Source organism: Canis lupus, chromosome 6, assembly GCF_011100685.1.
Source record: "Canis lupus familiaris isolate Mischka breed German Shepherd chromosome 6, alternate assembly UU_Cfam_GSD_1.0, whole genome shotgun sequence".
Classification (NCBI taxonomy): Eukaryota; Metazoa; Chordata; class Mammalia; order Carnivora; family Canidae; genus Canis; species Canis lupus.
The window spans coordinates 11,877,038-11,901,418 of NC_049227.1; the positions used below are offsets into that span (position 1 = coordinate 11,877,038).

Consider the following 24,381-nt stretch of genomic DNA (forward strand, 5'->3'; position numbering starts at 1 on the left):
AAGAGAACTATTCATTACAAAATAAATATTTTGGAGGCACTTGGTGTGGCCAGAAGTGACCCAATCAGAGAGGTCAGGGAAGACTTCCCTGGAGAAGATACTAAAACAAAATCGGAAGGAAGAGTAGGAATTCAGTGGAAGAGAGTGATTTAGAAGTTAGAGGGCTGTGCCTATGATCTGAATATTCCCAAATGTGGTAATAGTTCCCCTTTTGAAAACAGGATTTGTAAGGCTTAGCAATAAGATTATTCTTCTATATAAGCTTTTGTTAGTAAAGATACTGATGACTTAATGTTATGAACAATAACAACCCACAAAACTATAATTTCAAAGAGGTAGTATATGCATTAAAAAAAAGAAAATGTTTTGTATAATTCTTTTTTTTTTTTAGATTTATTTATTTATGGGGGGGAGGGGCAGAGGGAGAGAAAATCCAAGCAGACTCTGTGCTGAGTGCAGAGCCCAACACAGGGCTTAATCTGACAGGCCTGAGATCATCCCTGAGCTGAAACCAAGAGTTGAACACTTCACCGACGGTGCCAGCCAGGCGCCCCTGTATTTTGTGTAGTTCTGATCGTCTGCAAATATGTTCTGCCATTTCCGTGTAACATTAGTCCATTGGTTGAGTTAAAGCTATTTAAAACATTGTTCCTTTATGTGGGTATCTCATACAAAGAATATCCTTAGACAAGTTTTTCTACTATTAAAAATAGCTCTTTTTAAAAATATTTTATCTATTCATGAGAAACAAAGAGAGGAGAGAGAGGCAGAGACACAGGCAGAGGGAGAAGCAGGCTCCATGCAGAGAGCCTGATGTGGGACTCAATCCCAGGTCTCCAGTAACACACCATGGGCTGAAGGCTGTGCTAAACCACTGAGCCACCCAGGCTGCCCCTAAAAATAGCTTTTAAAAAAATAGATCCGGGACACCTGGGTGGCTCAGCGATTGAGCATCTGCCTTTGGCCCAGGGCGTGATCCTGGAGTCCTGGGATCGAGTCCGGCATCCAGCTCCCTGCATGGAGCCTGCTTCTCTCTGCCTGTGTCTCTACCTCTCTGTGTGTGTCTCTCTCAAGAATAAATAAAACCTTTTAAAAATAAATAAATAAATAAATAAATAAATAAATAAATAAATAGGTCCTTGGGACACCTGGGTGGCTCTGTGGCTGAGCACCTGCCTTTGGCTCAGGTGTAACACGGGGGTCCTGGGATCAAGTCCCACATCGGGCTCCCAGTGGGGAGCCTGCTTCTCCCTCTGCCTCGGTCTCTGCCTCTCTATCTGTCATGAATAAATAAAATCTTTAAAAAATCTTTTTAAAAGATTTATCTTTATAAATACAGTTCCTTGAACATCGTAGAGATTAGAGATGCCAATCCCACACAACTGAAAATCTGAGTATAACTTTTGACTTGCCTGAAATTTAACCAATAGCTTACTGGTGACCAGAACTCTCATCGATAAGTTAACACATATTTTCTATGTCACGTATTATATACTGTATTCTTACAATAAAGTAAGCTAGAGAAAAGAAAATATTAAGAAACCCATAAGGAAAATACATTTATAGTTCTGTATTGTATTTATCGAAAATAATCTGTGTGTAAGTGGCCCCATGCAGTACAAACCCATGTTGTTCAGGGTCAACTGTATTTCCTCTTTCTAAAATGAAATATCAGGGCAGCCCGGGTGGCTCAGCGGTTTAGCACTGCCTTCCGCCCAGGGCCTGATCCTGGAGACCCGGGATCAAGTCCCACGTCGGGCTCCCTGCATGGAGCCTGCTTGTGTCTCTGCCTCTCTCTCTCTCTCATTAATAAATAAAATCTTAAAAAAAAAAGAAAAAAAAAAAGAAATATCCAAGTCATAGCACAGCCCTTGAAAAGGTAAATGGGCCATCATGACTTTTTAAAAAATATTATTTATTTATTCATGAGAGACAGAGGCAGACACAGGGAGAGGGAGAAGCAGGCTTCCAATGGGAAGCCTGATGCAGGACTCAATCCCAGGACCCCAGGATCACATCCTAAGCCAAAGGCAGACGCTCAACCACTGAGCCACCCAGGTGTCCCAGGACTTTTTTTGAAATGATAAAAATTTTCAGATACAGAGATTCCTGACACCTAAGGAGCTACCATCTAGCTGTAACAAGGGATAACATCCCACCATATTTGCTCCATCTTGAATTTTGAAGAAAATAAAAAATCTTTGATATCCTTCTCTGCTTGTTCTTTCAAGCAGAGTTAATTTCACTATTTGCAAAGTATAGTATTTTTCACTTTCCTGTTAACTTGGAGCAACTGTGATCTTTAATCTTTCATTTTTCCAAATCAATTGGTTCATTTTCTCCCTTTAGCATTTAATTTTCTTCGAGTAAATGTCTGTGTCCTGTAAAATTAATATCCTTGCATTGAGTCCTCAGATGGTGGGGGGTGGGCAGTGTCAGCCAGGTGACCTTTCAGGAAGTTCCATAGTTGTTTTTCTAAGCTCTTCTTTACAGCCCTGGGATCTTCAATCCTCAGAATTCAAAGTAAATGAGGGAATTTTTCATTGTAGGGCACACCAGTTCTCCTGTTACCTAGCCATGTATCTGTGTTAGATCCCTTATCAGAGGAATAAACACATTCCGTATTTTCATTCTGTTTTGGTAACAGAGTCAAGTGTAGTGTAGCACTTGCCCAAAGACTCTCACCGTTTTTTGTTTTTAAGATTTCATTTATTCATGACAGACACACACACACAGAGAGGCAGAGACACAGGCAGGCTCCATGCAGGGAGGATACTGGCCGAAGGTGGCGCTAAACTGCTGGGCCACCAGGGCTGCCCAGACTCTTACCTTTTTAGTGACCAATTGGAAGTTGGAGGTAGAGACTAGGAGCATTCTAGTATTAGAAAAAAGTATCCCTGTCATTGTTTTAAAACATTAGTGCTATATTATGCTGCAACTTGCTCTTAAACTGCAGGGATGAGAGGAGATGGTCTCAGAACCCGAGGAGTTAAGGCCCACAGCACCCACACGACTCCACACACTCCAAAGGCTAGCTCAGAGGGGTTGGAGTGAGAACCTTGCTAATGTGGGTTCCTTGCTAATTCCCCATTCAGTCACTAGAGGGCGAAGTGCACAGAGAAACCGCACCTGAAGCTCCCACCCAATTAGTCACTCAGGTAGTTTTGGGAAGGGACTTAGCAGTGAATGTCTATAGTTGCATCACTCTCCCAACTAGGGCAAATTTGACCTATGTCATCATATAGGTCATGAGGACTCCTGCCCGAAGTGTTTTCCAGCCAGCTTTCGGGGCAGCTGTCCCAAACTAAGCCCAGGGGGAGGGGGAGGAGGGCCAAAGGTGCCGAGCTCTAGATGTGTGTGTGTGCATCAAGCTCTATTTCGAGCTTCATCAATATGGGCCATTCACAACTTGCAAAAGTCCTGTGGTGGAAGTCTCTGCAGGTAATACGGAGATGGAGGCTCATGGAGCTAGGGTGTGAGGAGCCATGAATCCTAACACAAGGCTGACTCCACAGCTTGAACTTTTCTTACACAGGATTCCCACCAAGCATTCATGATTTCTATTGAAAAGCAATCTTTCCAGGAAGTCGTCCAAACTAGTGGCATCTTTGAAAAGGCAGGCCTGGATCTTCTCCCAAGGCCTTCTACCTGCAACCTTCTCTCTTCCCCTCAGCTATTTCTCTACCTACTCCTTTCCTGAGCAGCCTGGAAGGAAGCAGGAAATGTTATTGACACTGGTGTCAGTAAGCAGCCAACTTAAACCCACTTAATGGGCAAATTTGTTAACTTTATTTCTCCTCATGCTTTCATTAAAAAAAAATTCACACAAATAAAACAGGTGGATAAAAATATTAATTACCTGATAATCTTTATTGAAATGAAAGGAACTCTGAAACAGTGCTTCATAAGGCGCATTATACAAGGCCTTTACCCCTACATGTGTGAGGACGCTGCCCCAGTCCTGCACTCCCACTCAGCCACCCTGTTTATCATGTCATCCTGGTTGACTACAAAATGGTGGTAACATCTTAGCCAGTTTCACTTTTACGTGGGCAGGATGACCAGAGGAGACACTGATACTTCAGATCGATGCCTTCAGTCAGGCAGCCTGCTGAGGTCCCAGATCCCTGTCATCTGCACTATGCTCTCCCATAATGATCCCAGCTTGTGTTCGATTTACATGCACAGAAACAGTGTGAGCCCACCACCCCTGCCCCCAGTGTGGGCAGCAGGCTGCTCCACCTATACTGAGATTTCCCATCCTTCCTCCACACTCTCAGAATCTTCCAAGGAGGATGAAAACAGAAACTAAACCAAGACTAGAATGCTAGAAAGACAGATACACAAAAGGACAACCATGAGGTATGGGTGGGGTGGGGTGTGTGTGGAAATGAGAGATAAAGACAAGAGGTTCAACTGTGCAAGTCACACTGCCAATTTAGAAAGATGTTAAGAGACATATTAGATAAAAATAAAACCCATCTTGCTCCCTTCTTCCATAAGATATTTTAATGCAGCAAGCAAAAATACTACATCCTTCTTGTAGTAAGCACTGTTAGTATTCAACACTTTAACATTTATGGTGCATCAGAGAAAAACAAAGTCATATGCTTTTGCATAAATCAAAAAAATGTAGCAAATCAATAAAATGGCAAAATTAGGAGGAAAAATTTCAATTTTTCCTCAAAATACAGAAACTTTTAGATTGATTTGTGAACGATAAATGTTTGCGGCCCTATATAGAGCTTTTGTTGCCAATCGGAAAATGAAAAAATCATCCTGACGTAGGATGTTCCAAAAGCCTAATTCATCCCCCCCCCCAAATAAGACAATTTATTCTACATTTAATAAAATGTTTATTTAGGATGGTAACACAAGATAAATCATGCAAGAGCTCAGTAAAAACAAAACAAAACAAAAACAAATCAAAGAGTGTAAGGAATGGCAATTGGTGCTGCCAATTAAGAAAAAAATGTAAATCATTTTACTACCCGAAAGTGATATGAAAAACCATTTGAATCTGAGCATGGACATGGTTGTAGTAATCTTTTGGAATTGTAAATTTAAGTGATAGGTGACTACCTTGTGTTCCATTCCTCAGAGGAGTAGAGCCTAGATTCAACATAATCATTAATGTCCCTCACATCCCACACCTAGATGGCAAGCAGACCAGAACCCCTGCCCACTGAGTTCTCTGACACTCTTGGGACAGTCTCAAAGGGACTCTTCTTAGCAGGAAAGGGGGGCAGGCACCTTTGGTGACTCTTAAACGAGACTCCATCTACATTCAGAATCTGAAAATTTTGGTAATGAAAACCATAAGCTTGTGTGAGTCATCCTTACCAGCCTTACATGTAGTGTGATGTCCAAGGAAGGATTTCCACATTAGGTGGGAAGAAATTTGAACAAAGATAGACCAATTTGAACATAGTGTCTCAGATTTCAAACAAATAAAACTCATCTTTTGGCAAAAATAAATATAGTGGAATGCAAGTTTGATAGATGGAAGAATATATAATCTATCAACTGTCAAGGAGTACAATTTCATTGCAGACACAAAGAATCAACAATTTCAAAGAATTAAAAAAAAAGTTTGCACTTATTCCTCACAAAATCTTCACTTTTGGAACTACTCCAATTGAAGCTACACACTGAATTTATTAATACAGCATTAAGTTTCTTTGTGTAAAAAAATCTTTGTACATAGTAATAAAAAAAGATAAGGCAAGATGCATTTAACAGAAACCTTCTGGTTCTTTTCCTCTGGGTTCTTACAGAGCCACTGATGACTATCTGCAACAAAAGAGTTAAGTTTCTGATTTTCCGTATCAAGCATCTTGTGCCTTTGCTGTGGTAAGAATTCTGTCCGAGCACCCTGAAGGACAGATGCTGGTGATGGTCTTTGGCACTTACGCGGGCAGACTGAGCTTCTTTCCCTTGAGTACTAGAATTTTAAAGAGAGGAAAAGAAAATAAAAGGTTATTGGTATTAAAAAAAGAAAAAAAGGTTATTGGTATTGACAAGCTTGTAGTTTCCTTCTTCCTGCTCCTAGAGATCTGTCACCTCAAGACACTACAGAGGAAGGTACAAGGAAATAAGTCTTTGGCACCAAAAGTCATTTGATTTTGGTGTCAAAAAACAAACTTCTGAAATATGAATATGTCATGTACACATATACTGGGATTTCTTTCATGTACCTCCATGTCCCAGCAATTGAATTTAAAAAACACAAATTCAACTGAACTTGTCACTAAGTTCATAGCAGTGTTTTATCATTACTTTCTCACCTAATCAACATACATTAAAATATAACTGTTAATATGTACAGAGAGATCTACGAAATTTTGGATGTTAAAAAAGATATAAGATATATATGCCCTTGTACCTACCAATTCCATCATTAGAAATTATACTGTATAGCAAGGGTTTTTAGCCTGAGACTGTGGTTGGGTTACAGGGTTCCTGAATCCCCTAAAACTATATTTATTTGTGTGCACATGCATAAATATGCCTTTTTTTTTAACAAGGACCACAGTTTTCATCAAGTCTTTGTGATGTTCGCATGTCCTATATTCATATAAATATGAAAATATACACATACAAGGATACTGATTTAGCCACTGTTTTTGCTGGTTTTTTTTTCAAAAATTTTTTTGAGAGAGAGAGCATGCACACAAGTGAGGGGGAGGGAGAGAGCGGGAGGGAGAGGAAGAGGAGACAGAGAGAGAGAGAGAGAGAGAGAGAAAGTCTTAAGCAGACTCCACCCTTAGCACAGAGCCTGATGCAGGGCTCAATCTCACAACCCTAAGGTCATGACCTGAGCCGAAATCAAGGGTGGAATGCCTAACCAACTGAACCACCCAGATGCCCCAAGCACTGGATTTTAATACCAGCAAATCAGTCTGAATACCCATGAGGAGGGGGGGAAGTGAATTATGGTAATACACAAAATGAAATAGTCTACGGCCACTGAAAACTATGTAGATTTCTATCAACAGACTTGAAAAAATGTGAGTGGGGAAAAAAAAAAAACCCAGATTATAGAACAGCATGTACAGCTTAATCATTTACCTGTGTATATGTATAGACATATCTGGAATTACATTTACTGAAACATTACGATCATCTCTGAGTGGTAGGGTTTCAAGTGATTATTTTCAGAATTATTATTTTTTACGTCAGATGGATAATATGCCAAGGTCGTAACAAGGTTTGAGGAGGCACATTGTCACACAACTGCGTGAACACCCAATCATTATGCTCATCAACTACAAAAAGATCACGTATTCAGAGTTATAAAAGCTGATTAAATTTCTTACAATAAAAACATCCTATTATGGAAAAACAATGAAGCTACAGAAAAAAAAAGGAAAACACCCAGAATTTTATTTGACAGTCATTAAAATGTTTTCCTGAAACCAGTTTTGCTTTATGGGCTAGTGCCAGATTAGGAGCATGCTGGGCTGGAGAGCTCCTAAAAACACATGGCTGAAAAAAAAAAAAAACAAAAAACAAAAAAACACATGGCTGTAGGAACAAAGCAGGGAGGAGGCAGCCTGAGGTACCTTTTGTAATATACAAGTAGAAGAAGTCGCAGTATAGAATCGTTTGGACAACGCCAGCCACCACAGCAATGAGGTCAAAGAAGCCCTCGAAATAGAAGCGCCAGATCCAGTTGACCAGATACAGAGCACGGTAGAGGCCCAGGAAAAACAGGTAGTGGGTGGTGATGGTCTCCGCCTCCCCTGTCTTGCTGATCATGAAGAGCTGAGGGAGGATAGCCACAGATTCCAGGTAGATGGAGAAGGTCCACAAAATCTGTAAGAGTAACCACAGGCTTCATTAGCACCCAGTACCCACCATGAGTTCATAGGACATATTCTTGCTTTATTGTGGAGCAGCACAAAAAGTGAGGAGTCTGGGCATCGGAGCATCAAGCATGGCAGCTCACCAATTTAATGAATTACAGAAACTTGAGCTACATTGAAGAGGCACAACACTCCACTGACAAGCTGGGTAACCCAGACACTCTTGCTTCTGTGAATTTTCGTTAGCCATCTCTCCAACATCTCCTTCCTGGTACATTTTTCCATGAATCTACACAGATGTTTCTCCTGGATAAGTTTGTCCCATTCCGAATCTAGGGTCCTGGATGAACGCTGCTCGCTGCCAGGGTGAATGAGGCTGATAGCTCTCCCACTGCTGCTTTTCCTTACCACTTGGGTCTCCTTCACGGACTATCTCAATATTTACATCATCTCTCTTATTCTTTAGGCTTTTTTTGGTGTGGTTAAATCAAAGGGTAAGTAATGGGAATTGTAATCATGCAAACATTCTGCCCAACAATGGCACTTGATTCACACAGTAAGCCTTGCAGGTAGTTCTGGGAGTGTTCTGAATCCACGACCAGCAGCTTCCCCAAGATGCTAAGGGAAGGGTTAGGCATCCAGGAGCAGGCTGCTGCTCTGTGGAGTACAGGGCACCATGCAAACCACTCTTCTAAATACCAGCAGTGTAGCAACACTGCTTAGGGGATTTGCACGCAGCATCAACATGCAACTCCCCTACATGAAAAGGAAACAAAGCTAGGTGCTCTTGAAGCACCTGCACAGGCAAGGCACTATGTTTGCTACCACAGAAGCCTGGTTCATTCTCTAGAGGAGAATCCAGCAATAATCTGTCAGCAGATGCCCAAATACCTGGAAGCTTAACTCCTGTCTGTGATTTATTTAGACCTAATAGGGTATATGCTGCACCAGAAGCTTGTCAAATCGAAAAAACAAATCAGAACCACCCACATTATCTGCAAACACGTCTATTTCCCTAAATAATCTCTTCACTAACCTCCAGAGGAGAGAAATCATGATTGACTAGAAAGGAGAGGCCTCCCACAGGGACCACCAGAAACTCCACTCGGAAGGTATCATGATTTCCATCGTAGGTTGCCTTAAATTTCATGTAGATCAGGTACACCGTGGCATAGGAGCAGGCAATGTAGATGAGCTAAAGACAGAAGAAAAGCACCAGGTCATCCATATTTTACAACAGTTCCAACTCCCTTGGCTTTCTACATCATCCATATGCTCAGAAAGGCATGATTTTTTTTCTTAGCTTTTTTTGTTTTGAAACTTAAATACAATAAAGTTTGCTTCTGGGGAATAGAGAGTTCTATAAGTCATATAACCACCATCACAACTGAGACACAGAATAGTCTTATCAAGTGACACCTAAACACCTCCCTCAGACCTGCCCCTCTGTAGTCAAGCCCTCTCCCCAGGCCCAACCTCTAGTGGAAACCGATCTATTCTTCTTCCTCTTTTTGATAACTGATCTATTCTTGGTCCCTGCAGTTTTTGCCTTTTCCAGAATGCCAAATAATGAGATTGTATCGTATGTCCCCCTAAGACTGGCTTCTTTCAAGCAGCGTAATGCTCCCCCCCTTTTTTATTTTTTTTTTATTTTTTTATTTTTTTAATTTTTTATTTATTTATGATAGTCACAGAGAGAGAGAGAGAGGCAGAGACACAGGCAGAGGGAGAAGCAGGCTCCATGCACCGGGAGCCCGACGTGGGATTCGATCCCGGGTCTCCAGGATCGCGCCCTGGGCCAAAGGCAGGCGCTAAACCGCTGCGCCACCCAGGGATCCCTCCCCCCCCCTTTTTTAAAGATTTTATTTATTTGAGAGAGAAAAGCCAAGCAAGAGCAAAATCAGAGTGGAGAGGCAGAAGCAGACTCCCCGCTGAGCAAGCAGCCCAACGTGGGGCTCAATCCCAGGACCCCAGAACCATGACGTGAGCCGTAGGCACTTAACTGACTGAGCCCCCCAGAAGCCCTTAAAAGCAACATAATGGATTCTCAATCCAACCACGTTGTTGTGTGTATTAACAAGCAGTTCCTTTTTACTGCTGAACAGTTTACTGTTTGGGTATACCACAGTTTGCTCATCCACGCACTAGCTTAAGGACAGGTGGGTTGTTTCTAGCTTGGGGGATGGCAGATAAAGCTGCTATGAGCATTTATGTACAGACATTCATGTGAACCTAAGTTTTCATTTCTCTTGGGTAAATACCTAGGAATGGGATTGCTGGATCATATGTTAAATAATGTATTATGTATTATTAATTATTATATATTATTAACCTCAGTTTAAACTATTAGCAGCAGCTTAAGAAAAAAAAAAAAAGAACACATAGTTCAATGCAGTTCAACCAGTGCACCTCCCTCCAGCACGATGCTATTTCTTAGCTAGTGCTTTCCTTTTTTTTTTTCCTTAGGACTTTATTTATTTGAGAGAGAAAGAACATGAGCAGAAGGGAAAAGGAGAACTAGGCTCCCTGTTGAGAAGGGAGCCCAACATGGGGCTCAATCCCAGGACCCCAGGATCATGCCTCGAGCTGAAGGCAGATGCTTAACCCACTGAGCCACCCAGGCACCCCTCCTTTTTTAAAGATTTATTTAGTTGTAAGAGAGAGGGAGAAAGAGAGTGAGGGGAGGGGCAGAGGGAGAGAATCTTGAAAAGACTCTCCATCGAGCAGGGAGCCCAACTCAGGGCTCGATTCCACGACCCATGAGATCAGGACCTGAGCCAAAACCAGGAGTTGGAGGCTTAAATGACTGAGCCACCCAGGTGCCCCCAGCTAGGGCTTTTCTAAATAGAAGATACAACATAGCTCACATTTAACTCTACAATGATCACTTTTACTTATAGTGTGTTACTTTAACACAGAACATTCAGATCATTTCTATGAAATTTTGTCTGGTAGCATATGACAGCAAACCAAAAATAAGGGATAACTTGTGAAACACTGACGCCTACGAGGGAGCTCACATAGCAGTACAGTCGTTTAAAGGCTTACAATCAAGTCATGTCCTTTCATATTCAAAAGGTCAAACACCAAAGGAAAAGTCTGTTATTCTGAAATTATAGCAATTTTCAGAATGCAGAATTTTACACACAAGAATCAAAGGGCAGCTTTAGCCTCTGAATGGAAAGAAATGGGATATCAGTTGGGCTACCCGATACCACTCCTTAGGAAAACCACCTCGTGAAACTTAATTAGGAAAACATTTGGGCAAATAACTTATTAGGAAAATGAGAGCAATCATCAAGCCCTCATATGTCTAAAGACAAAATAACTAAACTATCCCTGGTACCTCATCATGAAGTTATATTTGCAAATACATAGTTGACAAGGTACTAAAATTGTTGGTTATACCCATATACCAACTACTAAAAAAAAAAAAAATTAATATATGGTTAGAGTTCTCTCCATATAGATATGTATACATATATATAAATAACATACAATCTACAGGTATCAACACAACATATATACATTTATACACAAAGTCTCCTCCAGCAGAACATCCAGCCAAGGCACATGTTTGTGGGGGTCCTTCCCCAGCGCCCGGACTACAGCCAGCCAAGATTGGTTCATAAAGGTCTTATGGCCACTGGGGTAAGCAGCTGCTTCTCTCCTCTCACCAGTGCTGTGCATTTAAAGTCAAAGCAATGAGTAGGGACACCTGGGTGGCTCAGTGGTTTGGCGTCTGTCTTCGGCTCAGGGTGTGATCCTGGGGACCCGGGGATCGAGTCCCATATCAGGCTCCGTACATGGAGCCTGCTTCTCCCCCTGCCTGGGTCTCTGCCTCTCTCCCTTTGGCTCTCATGAATTAAAAAAAAAAAAAAAAAAAAAAAGGCAATGAGCACATAAAACTTGGCTGTCACTCCTCTGATTTTCAGGATGTGCTTGGAAATTAGAACCAAGCAAGAAGGATTCCTCTGAAAGCTAGGTATCCCAAGGAAAACGGAGGAGGATTTCTGCTTACACACTAGTAATATCTGCAGTTTTGACTTGCCTGGACAATAAGCAGGGACCTACCGGTTTTAAGTAAGCTAATTATTTCCTGATTACTAGGCCCTGGTCACTTAGTAATGAAGAATGAAATGATTACAGGCAACTCAAATTAGTTTTTTAGTAAAGACCACAGACCCAAATATGGTTTTGTCTACTTTGATCCGTGTTTATGAAAAACGCTTTTTAAATACCACACCAAATAGGCTTCAGCTTAAACTTGACTTTATCAGGTGTGCCAATAATCAAGTGCCTACAACACTGTCCCCCCCCCACATACACAGGTGCTCAGTAAACTATGTAGAACGAATGAATGAAAGAAATGAGACTTCTACTGCACACCCTGAGAGCCCCATACTTCTTTTTCTTTCCCCCCATACTTCTTAGCACTCATCACAAACTGCTATCACTCACTAAGTATCGATTGGGATGATTGGTCTACTCTCCCCAACCAGAAACTTAATAAGACTTCTGCTCGTTTTCTGCCTTATCTTCAATCCTAGGGAAGTACCCACCACTGCGGGTGCTCAATAAATGTAAGTTCAATGACTCTGGGAAACTGAGGCCTCAGCAAGTAGAGAGCATGCACCCCCAGTAGTCCACAAGATGTGAGATGGTACACAAACATCTTGCATTTTAATAATTACAAGTTTGTTTTAATGTGGATTTAGAAAAATAGAAGGACACCAAAGCCATGGATACTAATGCTTAAGAAAGTTAAAAGGTTTTATAAACACATTGAGAAAATTATGGTACAGATGTTATTTAGGCATAGCAAAAGTACTAAAGATGGCACACAGAAAAGTTCCAGAAACATGGATTTAGCATGAAAAAAAAAGAAAAGAAGTCGAAGTCTATACATAATCTCTCCCACAAGAGCAAAACGAGGTATTGCAGCGAGGAGCCTAGCTAAGCTTCCAGTCCTTGTTCTGAACCAACCTGCTGGATTTCCCAGTGAGTCTGTAATTTCCCTGCTTGAAACATAATAGTTATCTCTCTTTCTTACAGGGTTATCAAGAGCTTTAGAGGTTTATCATACTCAAGGAATGTAAGATTAAAAAATCTCTAACTGCAAAGCACTTCAATTAAACAGATACTCTGAAACAGAAAATGTGCTTAATGATAACACTATCCCCACTTCTTTGTACAAGGTGGTCTAAAAGTGCTTAGGTCTAGAACAGCATGTTTAGACATTATTCTAGAAAATGTTTAACTGTACAACTGACATCAACTTAATAGTTTCCATAGGCCTGTGAATTATGTATAAAATGCATTCCATTGGATGCCATACCATACCTTCATAGATGTATTATATAATGAAATAAATGAAGTAAAAAGATCCAGGTAACGAGTTGTGAAGACCAGTGCAAAGAGAAGCTGGCTTTTTCCAGAAATACCTAAAGAAACAAAAGGAAAGTATTAGAAAAGCCTCTCTTAGAGGAGCTGAGTGCTTCCTGCAGAGAACACTGCAGGAAGTGGAGACAGGACAAGTGGGCTCCAGGGTCAAAGGCTGATGTCTGGGGTGACTCCAAAATGACAGCAGCTCTAGTTTTCTTTTCACTTAGCATTCCTGAACATGCTTCTTTGGAGAGGGTCTAACAGCTCTGCAGTCTTATCATGCTGGGTGACTATGGGAAAGTGCCTTAATTATGCCAGTGCCAATCAATATACCAGGATGTGTACTGTTCGAATGAACATTATATTTTTCTTTTTTAAAAAAGATTTTATTTATTTTTGAGAGAGCGCGTGCATACACTAGTGGGGGAGGAGCAGAGGGAGAAGGACCATGCAGGCTCTACCCTGAGCACAGGGCTCAATCACAACTCCAAGATCAGGAACTGAGCCAAAATTAAGAGTTGGACACTGACTGAGCCACCCAGGGGCCCCTGAACATTGTATTTTTCAAATATATACTTTAGACAAAAATAATTTCACCAATTCTGCTGGTATTTAGTGTTATAACTTGTCTGCTACCTTTAGCATCCTTCTTTCCACTTTAAAACAATATATCTCATGAAGACAAATCCTTCATCGTGTTGGGGTCTAACCTGATTAAGGAGATGAGGAACTCAGTGAGGAACACTGCACTGCTTCAGGTAAGAGTGAGCGGTAACCCTGTGGAGTGGTGGTACGGCCTCCCAAGGTGACTGATTTTGTGAGGGCAGCATGTTAAGATTTTTAAAAATTCCATCTCTTAGATTCATCACACAGCCATAAAAATGTTGCTATGGATGCTATGGCAACAAAAGGGTGGGAATCTACTACTATAGTCAGTCCTCAAAAGAAAATAGTCTTAAAAAAAAATAATTTTTTTTTTTTAATCTGCTTCTACTTACTGCCAACCACCAGTCTACCTCCAGAGCGTCATTTAAGGATGTGGAGACTCCATTGGGGGTTGGGGGTAGGTATTGAAGGTCACATAGTATGTACACTCAGCTTTTTTGACATCTATATTTGGCCAAATATTTATGTGACAAAGGATGTGAACTATGGGTTTCAGAAGATTGAGTGAATTCATTAAGGAAACTGAATCTTACTACACATCAGAACCCACCCACCTTCCTCTATGTTGCAAACTTCACACCATTAAATATTTAAGCAAGCATGTATTTAGCAGAAATGTCACTGCACCATATTACTGGCAACACTCATACATAACATGAAAATCATTTTTAATTTTATTATTATTATTTTTAATTTTACTCATTTATCCATGAGAGAGAGAGAGAGAGAGAGGCAGAGACACAGAGGGAGAAGCAGGTCCCATGCAGGAAGCCTGACGCGGGACTCAATCCAGGGACCCCAGGATCATGCCGCAGGCCGAAGGCAGGCTCCAAACTGCTGAGCCACCCAGGAATCCCCGAAAATCACATTGTTTTTATTTTTATTTTTTATTTTTATTTTTTTTAATTTTTATTTATTTATGATAGTTACAGAGAGAGAGAGAGAGGCAGAGACACAGGCAGAGGGAGAAGCAGGCTCCATGCACCGGGAGCCCGATGTGGGATTCGATCCCGGGTCTCCAGGATCGCGCCCTGGGCCAAAGGCAGGCGCCAAACCGCTGCGCCACCCAGGGATCCCCACATTGTTTTTAAATGATATCTTATAAAACAATTCTGCAGCTTGTAAAAGCCTGGACAAGAATGTTACTTTCTCCATATGAATAACTACAGTTCTAGTCTATTCACAAAACCACCAAAACAGAATCTGAAGAAAAAGTTGACTCTCTTCTGGATCTATCAATAGCAACCAATTTTAAGGGTCAAAGGTGGAGATACAGACAGTCTGCTCCTTCCAGTCTTCCCCAGTAACAGGGAGTTATTTTTCTTATCAGAGAGATCAATGTTCTAAAGAAAAATAATGAGGCTGCCATTCACATAGAGACACGGGAGAGAAAGAGAAAGACAAGATGAAGAGGAAAAGGATAGGGAGCATGCAGTTCACATCTGATACTTGTTGAAGCTTTGAGAGAGAAATTCCCAGATCCTTTACCATCTGGTTCTTTCCAATATTTTAAACAAAAAATTACAGGGTACATGCAGGCAAATTTGTTATAAGGGGTTTATTCTAATGGAACTTTGGGAGTCAGATTTGTAATTTTTCATTTTCAGCATTCCCAAATTAAAAACCCAGGACTATCATATTGCTTTTACCACTCCCTTTGGGACCCAAATCACATATCACTTCACTCTGGGAAATCGTCTTTGAAGACACCCTCCCTTGGTGATGTTTATTCATTCAGCAAGTATATAATGGGAATTACTCCCCACCAGCTGCTGCCCTAGCTCCTATTATGGTCTTATAAAATACACTGCGATTATCTGATTGCCTGTCTTCCTTCTTCTCCAACAGACACTGAGATCTCCAAAGGCTGGGGTCATGTCTTACCCATTTTGTATTCTCAGTGCTCAGCACTAGGCCTGACACACAGCAGGGCTAAGAAAATATCTGCCAAATGAATGAACAAATGGTCCAAAAAAAAAAAAAAAAAAAGATAGAATTCATTTTATTTTCATGTCATGGGGTAAATTCTCATTTTGTGGTATTTTGGGATAACATTTCCAAAGAGTTTCTAAGTCATACTGTGCCTCTATGACTGTAAATAGGCAATGTTCTTTGGGTTCTGCCCTAATTTACTGCTAACCAGAGGGTAGAAGAGCCCTCTGAGCAGGAGAGGGAAAGAGAGACAGGCAGCATGTGGCCTGCAGCTTGTCTTGTGGTACAGAATCCATGTAAAGAACATGCTGGAAATATAAGTTTGCTTATTCAGTTCTACCCTATTCTTCCTGGTCTAGGATCCTGATTACCAAGCAGCAGCTTTTTCCCTTAAGAGAGAAAAATTTTCTTGTCTTCACAAGATGGCAGGGACCCCAGAGCAGGCAGAGGCAGGAATCTCCTTAAAGGGGGAGAACCTCTTGCAAAGCCTGAGGGGTCCCACAGTCACTTTCTCCCTGTTTTGAGATCAAAGCATGTAAAGGCTAGCAGGTAACAAGCTCTCAAGAATACTCATCCTGAATGTTTCTAAAAGAGCCATCCCAATACCACATGCACCAAATATCTGTATTAAGGAGTATAACATGTTAAATAGAAATCAGTCATTAAACCTAACACCATTCCTATCTTTCCCCATTGGGCCAAGTTAGGGGGTTTTTTTTGTTTGTTTTTTGTTCTGTTTTTTTTTTTTTTTTTTTTTTTTTTTAATTCATGAGAGACACAGAGAGAGAGAGGGGCAGAGACACAGGCAGAGGGAGAAGCAGGCTCCAAAGGAACCTGATGTGGGACTCGATTCCGGGACTCCAGGATCATGCCCTGGGCCAAAGGCGGCGCTAAACCACTGAGGCACCCAGGGATCCCCCAAGTTAGGTTTAATAAAATCCTACAACTATACACTACAGTATATATTACTTTAAATTACACTGCAGGTTAAAGTTGGATTTCTTATATTCCCAGTGGTATATAGAAAAGAACCCTTGATCAAACAGAAAAGCTTTCCATTAATTATTTTTGTTCTGGTAACAGGTGAGCTGTAAGCCCCCCCTCCCCCCCAGGTTAGACCACCAGAACATTCTGCACTGTCAATAAGGCAGCATTCAACAAGGGCCCCAGGAACCATGCTCCAAGCCATTGTCTTATGGATATTCTCCTAAAGTCCATTAACTTTCCCTGGAACCAGCAGCCTAATAGGAACTAACTCGTAACACAACTTTTGTTACTTAGGGAAAAAGAAGCTCCAGAGGTAGACAAACTGGGTTTAAGCTCAGCCCAGGAACAGAGTTAAGCCTGGGCCCATTACATACATTGCCCTCTCTCCCGACTGCCAAACCTCACTTTCTGCATCTGTCAAATGGGGACAAATTATGACAACTTTATGGGACCATTAGAGAAAAAGTGCTTTATACTATACCTGCCACACTACAAATGCTTGATAAATGACAGCTCTTATTATGTACTGATTTGCTATTTCTTCTTGCTTTCAAAGAAATCCATGCTATTTAATTAAAAATTCTAACTGGGCTAAAATATATGGAATAAAAACAAAATGACTTTTTTTTTTTTTTGTCCAAAATGACTTTTTAACAACCCTCCCACCCCTGTTTTAAGTGCAACTTTCCTGGGACACCTGGGTAGCTTAGTGTTTGAGTGTCTGCGTTTGGCTAGGGTTGTGGTCCCTGGGTCATGAGACTGAGTGTCACACTGGGCTCCCTGCAGGAAGCCTCTTCTTTCTCTGCCTATGTTTCTGCCTCTCTCTGTGCCTTTCATGAATAAATAAAATCTTTAAAATAAATAAATAAGTGCAACTTTCCAGGCTTTTAAAAAACTCCTTTCTGTATATATGCTTGTATATGTACCTGCATATATTTGCTCTGAAAACGGAGCCATATAATCTTTTGCTTTACCTTTTTTTTTTGGTAAAGATTTTACATATTTGAGAGAGAGCACAGGAAGCAGCAGAGGGAGAGGGAGAAGCAGGTTCCCCACTGAGCAGGAAGCTCAATCCCAGAACCCTGGGATCATGACCTGAGCTGAAGGCAGACACTTAACTAGCTGAGCCACCTAGGAGCCCCTTCAATTTGCTTTTTTAAACTCAACCTCTCAGATATCTTCTCCTGTTAATACTTCTAGCTCTTTCTTGTTAAAGGTTGCATAGTGTTCTATAGTATAACCATATCACATTTGAGCAACCACTCTATTAACAGATATTTGGGTTGTTTACAACTTTTGTTTTTATGAATACTACAAACATCTTTTTACCTATAAACAGTGTTTTGTACTTATTTAGGTACAAGAATATCTTTATACCCATAGACAGTTTATTCACATATGTGGCGGTTTCTGTGGTTTTGATGCCCTTTGCTAGGATATCCTTTGCTAGGATAAAACATATGAACATCAAATTGCTAAACAGTCAGATTTCCCCTAGAAAGGCTGTGCCAATTTTCATACTAACACTAAAGGAGAATGCCCTTTCACATCCTTGCCTATGTTAGATGTTATAAACCTCTTTTTTCACCCAGTAAGGAAATAATGGTATGCATTGCCATTTTATTATCCCAGTTCCTAACTATTAGTAAGGCTGGGCATGCTTTCATGCTTAATGAGCCTTCTGTTACTCTTCTGTGAACTGCCAACTTTGCGCATTTTTCTACCCTTTTTTTATTTATAGGAGTATTTAATTATGCATATTAACTTTTTGTCACTTAGATATATTACAGATTATTTCTCTCAGGTTACTGTCTTTTAACTTTGATGATATTCTAAATCAGTGACTTCATTTCGGGAGATGAATCATCTTGCTTCCTTACCAGCCTACCTGGTCCTATGCAGGACCATGGTTATGAAGATACATTAGGTCAGGTCATCTTCTGTGTCAATCAACAAAGTTTCAGACTTTTCTTACAGAGGTCTTATATACACCTTGCTGGGAAGTCAAGGGAGCCTTCCCTGGGATCCTCCAAGCCACTTCACATCCACAAGATTTACTGCCTACATGGTTTAATATTTAATACCTTTTATTTTTTTAAATTTTTTATGTATTTCTTATTATTTCAAATAAATTGCCAACTTTCTTGAAACAGAGACTTTGATAGGTACAAGGTGCTGCTCTTGTGTCCTCAGGGCCTTGCACACAATGCATGGTCAGTAGATGTTTGAGAGCAACAATTAGTCAACAGACTGGCAGTCAAAAGAATAGAGGTGACAGCTGCTACTAAGAGGAAGCTGTGATACAGAAGCTTCTTGAATTCTCAATGATCATAATAAAAGATGAGATTCTATACTTCAAAATTATAAGTTGTCCAATTATGAGGAATGCAGGGGACACTATATGTTCCTGTCTTGTTTGGAAGGACAAAAAGTCAACACAACCCACATAACAACAGCTAACAACAATCAAAGCAATAGATGGGGGAGGAGGAGAGACTAGGAGATGGTGGCTGGGAGTCATGGATCTCAAAAGGACTCCACTAGTAATTTAAGCACAATAGATACAGCACTATTAATAACTATCAGCCAGCCTACAGAAAAAATGTTGCTGGGAAGTTCTTCATCTACAAACCAAGGCTTTTCTCCCAAGGCTATCCAGGTCAGTGTTTAGAACAAGGATAAAGTGCATATCTTGAGCATACTGTGGATCCAGCTGCAGTGACAGTTTAGGGATATGAGAAAGTCACACTTCATGTGGGCGCACCACTTTGTAGCGACAGTGGCAGAGAAAGACACAGACAGCTACACCAAGATCAGCTCTTCTGCCCTCACTTCAAAACAGGCCCCTTAAGGTAGCCATTCTCAAATTAGATGGTCAGGAAAACAGAATCTCCAGCTTCCTCACTAATCTGTCACATCCCTTACCCTAAGGGAACAAAGTCCCCTGGTTCTAGCTGCAGGCAAGTTTAAAACAGGTGCCAAAATCCTAAAATGATTCCCAATACCAGTATTGTCAGAGTGAGAAACACAACCTGAATGTACAAGTCTCTTATTCCAGTTATTTGAGAAACTCATATCAAATTCTTACTCTTTCAAAGGCCTCTAAACAACTTTCATAATTTAGAATGGAAAAACAAAGCAGCCAATCAAATTTAGCACTTAAGTCTGAATAAATGATCTCAGTGGTTTTGATTTTTAAAAGACCAGGAAATCTCATGTTTAAGAACTAAAATGATCCTAACTCTAATAAAGATACTAGAGTTCAATAATGCCCTATAAGTACAGGTTAACTGTAGGAACACCAGACAAATACACATGAACTTAACTACTTATCTTCCTTATTATTTTGGCTGAAGTATTTTCTATTTTCCTAAATCTCCCATATGCAGATAGTGAATATTAAGCAAACTAAACAGCAAACTGTCTCACTTTCTCCATATGACTCAAGGGTTCCCTTAAGAATTCTATACCTGGGGCAGCCCCGGTGGCGCAGCGGTTTAGCAGGGCCTACAGCCTGGGGTGTGATCCTGGAGACTCGGGATCGAGTCCCATGTCAGGTTCCCTGCATGGAGCCTGCTTCTCCCTCTGCCTCTGTCTCTGCCTCTTTCTCTCCTTCTCTCTGTGTCTCTATGAATAAATAAACAAAATCTTAAAAAAAAAAAAAAAGAATTCTATACCTGGTGCACTGGCTTCTCCCCCGTATCTTAGATATGTGTTTATTTATTTTTAAAGATTTTATTTATTTATTTATGAGAGACACACACAGAGAGAGGCAGAGACATGGGCAGAAGGAGAAGCAGGTTCCCTGCAGGGAGACCCATGTGGGACTCAATCCAGGTACTCCAGGATCACGCCCTGGGCCAAAGGCAGGCGCTAAACTGCTGAGCCACCCAGGCATCCCTAGATACGTGTTTAAAAGACAGTATGCTTCAACACTTAAGGACTTGACAGAAACAGGCTTCTGAGAAACACATGAGGGAAGATGAAGAGACTCATACAAAAATTTCGCAGCAAAAACCAAGATTAAAAGTAACACTTTCTGAGTGAGGTATGGGTAAACATGGGTAGTCAAAAGGTATACACTTCCAGTTTTAAAATCAATAAGTCCTGGGGATGCAATGTACAGCACGATGACTACAGTCAATAACACTATACTGCATATTTGAAAGTTAATAAGAGAGTAGATCTTAAAAGTTCTCATCACCAGAAAAAAAAAATGGTTAACTATGTGCAGTGATGGATGTTAACTAAACTTATTGTGGTGGTCATTTCACAATATATACACATATCAAATCACATTACACACCTAAAACTAATACAAGGTTATATGTCAATTATATCTTAATAAAATGGGGTATGTGGGGGGGGGGGGGGGGAGACAGGACACGACACTATCACACCTTGCCTGAGTGCAACAAAAAAGATTACCTAAACTACCGATCTGGCATCAAAGTTTAAACTAAAAGTACTTAGGCCAAAATAGATACTGATTCAAAATCCTTAACTGTGAGTTAGCTTCCTTGTTTCAATCCTGGCTCTACCACTAATTTCCTCACCTCCCTTAAAACTCAGTTCCCTGATCCATGGAATGGGGAGGATAGCACCTGGCTCTTAAGACCAGTTTAAAGACTAAGTGGAATAAGCAATACAAACCATTTACTGCACTACCTAGTACACAGTAAGTGTACTTAGTAAATGTCAGCTATCACAATTGCTGCAATCACCTTGCTATAATTGGAAATCTTACAACTGAATCTCTCAGAAAATGTACAAAAATGAGAGATCACCTCCAAGCCACACAACACTGGTTTCAGTACATGGACTTTGTAACATCCATTTTGATTGCTCAAAGGTCTCTTTTGTTTTTGCGTACTTCCTCCATCTCAGGTATATTCTGGGGAGACAGGGGAGTCCTGAAGACAACAACAGTCAGTGATGTGCAGTGTTACTCTAGATGTGGAAATCTTTAGAAACTGATCAGGGAAATGGGATCTCTGCCACCAGGTCCATCTTTTACTGCCTCTGAGAAAATTAAGCTCTTGAATTCAAAAGTTATTTCACTGACGCCATGGCATCAAAAAGACGTTTAAAGACACTGCATTTTAAGAAATCATCTAAAAAGTCGCCACTCTGAAGCTTTTAGGGGTAATGAAATGTTAAAACTTCACTGCTATTATCTGGGGAAGATCTGTCCCACTGCCTTCCAGCAATGCATGCATGAAATGTGTACTCCAGAGGAGGGAGTCGCCAACTCACTGGTGACGTGGAGTGAGGAATTACAGGAGACCGCATCAGACCTCGGCGGTACCCCGGCGCCGCAGGTTGAAGAGAACCCGTTATTAGACGGAGGCACCCGAGTTCCACAAACTAGTTCGTTTCTCAAAGCAGCACTGATGGTCCCCCCAAAATTTTACTTAGGTACCTCCTCACACCCCCTCCCACGGCGGGCGTGCCCCTGGGCCCCAGCGCTGGGGTGAAGCCCACACCACTCTAATCAGGCCTGGCCCGACACCCTAACCTAGAGGCCAGTGCTCGAAGGGGCTGGGTGGGGAGCGGGGTGACCTCCCCGCGCCCGCTCCACCTCCCGGGCCGGCCTGGCTGCCACGTCAGGCCGAGCGGGCCGCGGGCCTGCCCATCCTCCTCCCTCCCGTCCCATTGATTCGCGGGCTCCCAGCACCTCCGGACCCGCCGCCCAGGCGCCCAGGCGGGCGGAGCAGCGCCCATCAGAGCCGAAGGCCGGGGGCGAGCCTGCCGGACTCCCCCGGCCCCCGCCCCATCCAAACTTTTCAGACAGAATGAGGCCCGCGCATTCCGGCTGGCGCCCTCTCCCCCGCCCCGCCCCGACCGCTCAAGTTCAGGGGCCGACCCAGCGCCGAGCTGGGCCCAGCGCCGCGACACCCCGCCCGGCCTGGGCGCCCACCCCGGAGCGGCCGCAGGGTTCCCCCCACACACACACCCACGCCGGGCTGGCAGCTCGCCGGGCTGGCCGAGGGGGTGTGTCGGGCGCCGCAGGCCCGCGGGCAGAGGGGCGGCCGAGGTCGGCGGCTCCTCGGGGCGACCCGGCCTGGCGCCCGAGCCTCTCCGGGACCTGGCCCGCCGCTCACCCGCGCAGGAGCGCGTCTTCCAGATCTTCAGCAGCAGGATGACGATGGCCGCCAGGTGGGACAAGTCCCCCGTCAGCCGGAAGATGTTCATGGCGGCGGCGGTCGGCGCGGCGGCCCGGGGCTCTGCGGCTCAGGCGGCGGCGGCGGCGGCGACGGCCCCTGAAAGGAAGCGGCGAAGATGGCGAGAGCCGGCGCGACGTGGCCAGGGACGTGGCCGAACTGCCGGCGCGCGCGGGGGAGTCTGGGAGAGGGGGACGCCGCCTGGCCCCGCCCCAGCCCCGCCCCTTAAAGGGGACGCGCCCAGCGCAGGCGCGGTCCGAAGCGCCCGCGTAGGGGGGCGGGGGGGGGGCTCCCTTCCCAGGATCCCGACCCCTGGCCAACTTCACCCTACTGGTTTCCGTCTTCCCCTCGGGTTCCAGCGATTTCCTTTAATTTTTGAAATGATACTTCCTTGTGAGGGATTTTTCCCTACCTTCCTACTGTTCTTAAGAGCTCTTGCAAGCTTGCTGGATGAAAAAGTGAAGGGGAAAATAAAACATTAATGAGCGATGGGTTCGCTTCAGACATGAGGTCGTTATTGGGGGTGAACGGAAGCATGCCGCTTCGGCCGGGCAGTTGCAGTTTTTACCATTCTGGGGACTCTCTTTGAGAAAGAGAGTGCAGAATTAGGAGAAAAAGTGAACATTTCGGGGATCCCTGGGTGGCTCAGCGGTTGGGCACCTGCCTTCAGCCCAGGGTGTGGTCCTGGGGTCCCAGGATCAAGTCCCACATTGGGCTCCCTGCATGGAGCCTGCTTCCCCCTCTGCCTGTGTCTCTGCCTCTCTCTCTCTCTCTCTCTCTCTCTCTCTCTATGTCTATAATGAATAAATAAATAAAACCTTAAAAAAAAGAAACGTCTGGATCATAGATCCTAATTTTAATTTTAAGAAATCAGTGTTTTGGGGATGCCTGGGTGGCTCAACAGGTTAGCACCTGCCTTCAGCCCAGGGCGTGGTCCTGGGGTCCCAGGATCAAGTCCCACATTGGGCTCCCTGCATGGAGCCTGCTTCCCCTTCTGCCTGTGTCTCTGCCTCTCTCTCTCTATCATAATTCAATCAATCTTTAAAAAAAAAATCTGAACATTTCTGTAGGATGAGAAAATAAATCGCAAGGAATTACAAAATAGAAAAAAGCTGACAATCCGCTGCATAATTTGCGGAGCCTAGTGCTAATTGAAAACTTGGGGTCTCGGGTTCAAAAGCAGGCAATAAAAGCTCTGGCCAAAATACAAAGCTTTCCTTTATTTTTTTTAAGATTTATTTATTTATGATAGATAAATGCTCGGTATGATAGATAGATGCTCGGTAGAGCAGGCTCCACGCCGGGAGCCCGACGCGGGACTCGATACTGGGACTCCAGGATCGCAAGAATCACGCCCTGGGCCAAAGGCAGGTGCTAAACCGCGGAGCCACCCAGGGATCCCTGCTTCCTTTTATCTTTTGCAGTCTCTTTTGGGGTGT

At 42.7% G+C, this 24,381-nt stretch overlaps 1 protein-coding gene and 1 non-coding gene across 4 annotated transcripts; both read right to left on the reverse strand.

The window, feature by feature from the left end:
* Positions 1-3,849: 3,849 nt before the first annotated feature.
* Positions 3,850-23,075, reverse strand: KDELR2 (KDEL endoplasmic reticulum protein retention receptor 2). Of its 3 annotated transcripts, none has more exons than XM_038539489.1 (5): positions 22,883-23,075; positions 13,152-13,252; positions 8,845-9,003; positions 7,566-7,818; positions 3,850-5,944 (listed from the first exon to the last, which is right to left on the reverse strand). In XM_038539489.1, the coding sequence occupies exons 1-5, from the start codon at positions 22,971-22,973 to the stop codon at positions 5,910-5,912; spliced, it is 639 nt and encodes a 212-aa protein (XP_038395417.1). In that variant the 5' UTR covers positions 22,974-23,075; the 3' UTR covers positions 3,850-5,909. The 3 variants fall into 3 exon arrangements, with proteins under 3 accessions (XP_038395417.1, XP_038395418.1, XP_038395416.1); XM_038539488.1 differs by lacking the exon at positions 3,850-5,944 and adding an exon at positions 7,339-7,484 and having other exon boundaries at positions 7,524-7,818; XM_038539490.1 differs by lacking the exon at positions 7,566-7,818 and having other exon boundaries at positions 22,883-23,061.
* On the reverse strand, positions 7,177-7,280 carry LOC119872421. Its single transcript, XR_005361511.1, has one exon. It is a non-coding gene; the product is annotated as a small nucleolar RNA U13 (small nucleolar RNA).
* Positions 23,076-24,381: the final 1,306 nt, after the last annotated feature.

What these genes read in the sequence shown, in the direction of transcription:
- KDELR2 (XM_038539488.1), bottom strand. Translation starts at nt 22,973, where the DNA reads ATGAACATCTTCCGGCTGACGGGGGACTTGTCCCACCTGGCGGCCATC. An exon ending in GAAGACGCGCTCCTGCGCGG is followed by an intron (nt 13,253 to 22,882) that starts GTGAGCGGCGGG and finishes TTGTTTCTTTAG; the next exon opens with GTATTTCTGGAAAAAGCCAG. An exon ending in TGCTTTGTTCCTACAGCCAT is followed by an intron (nt 7,485 to 7,523) that starts GTGTTTTTTTGT and finishes TTTTTCAGCCAT; the next exon opens with GTGTTTTTAGGAGCTCTCCA.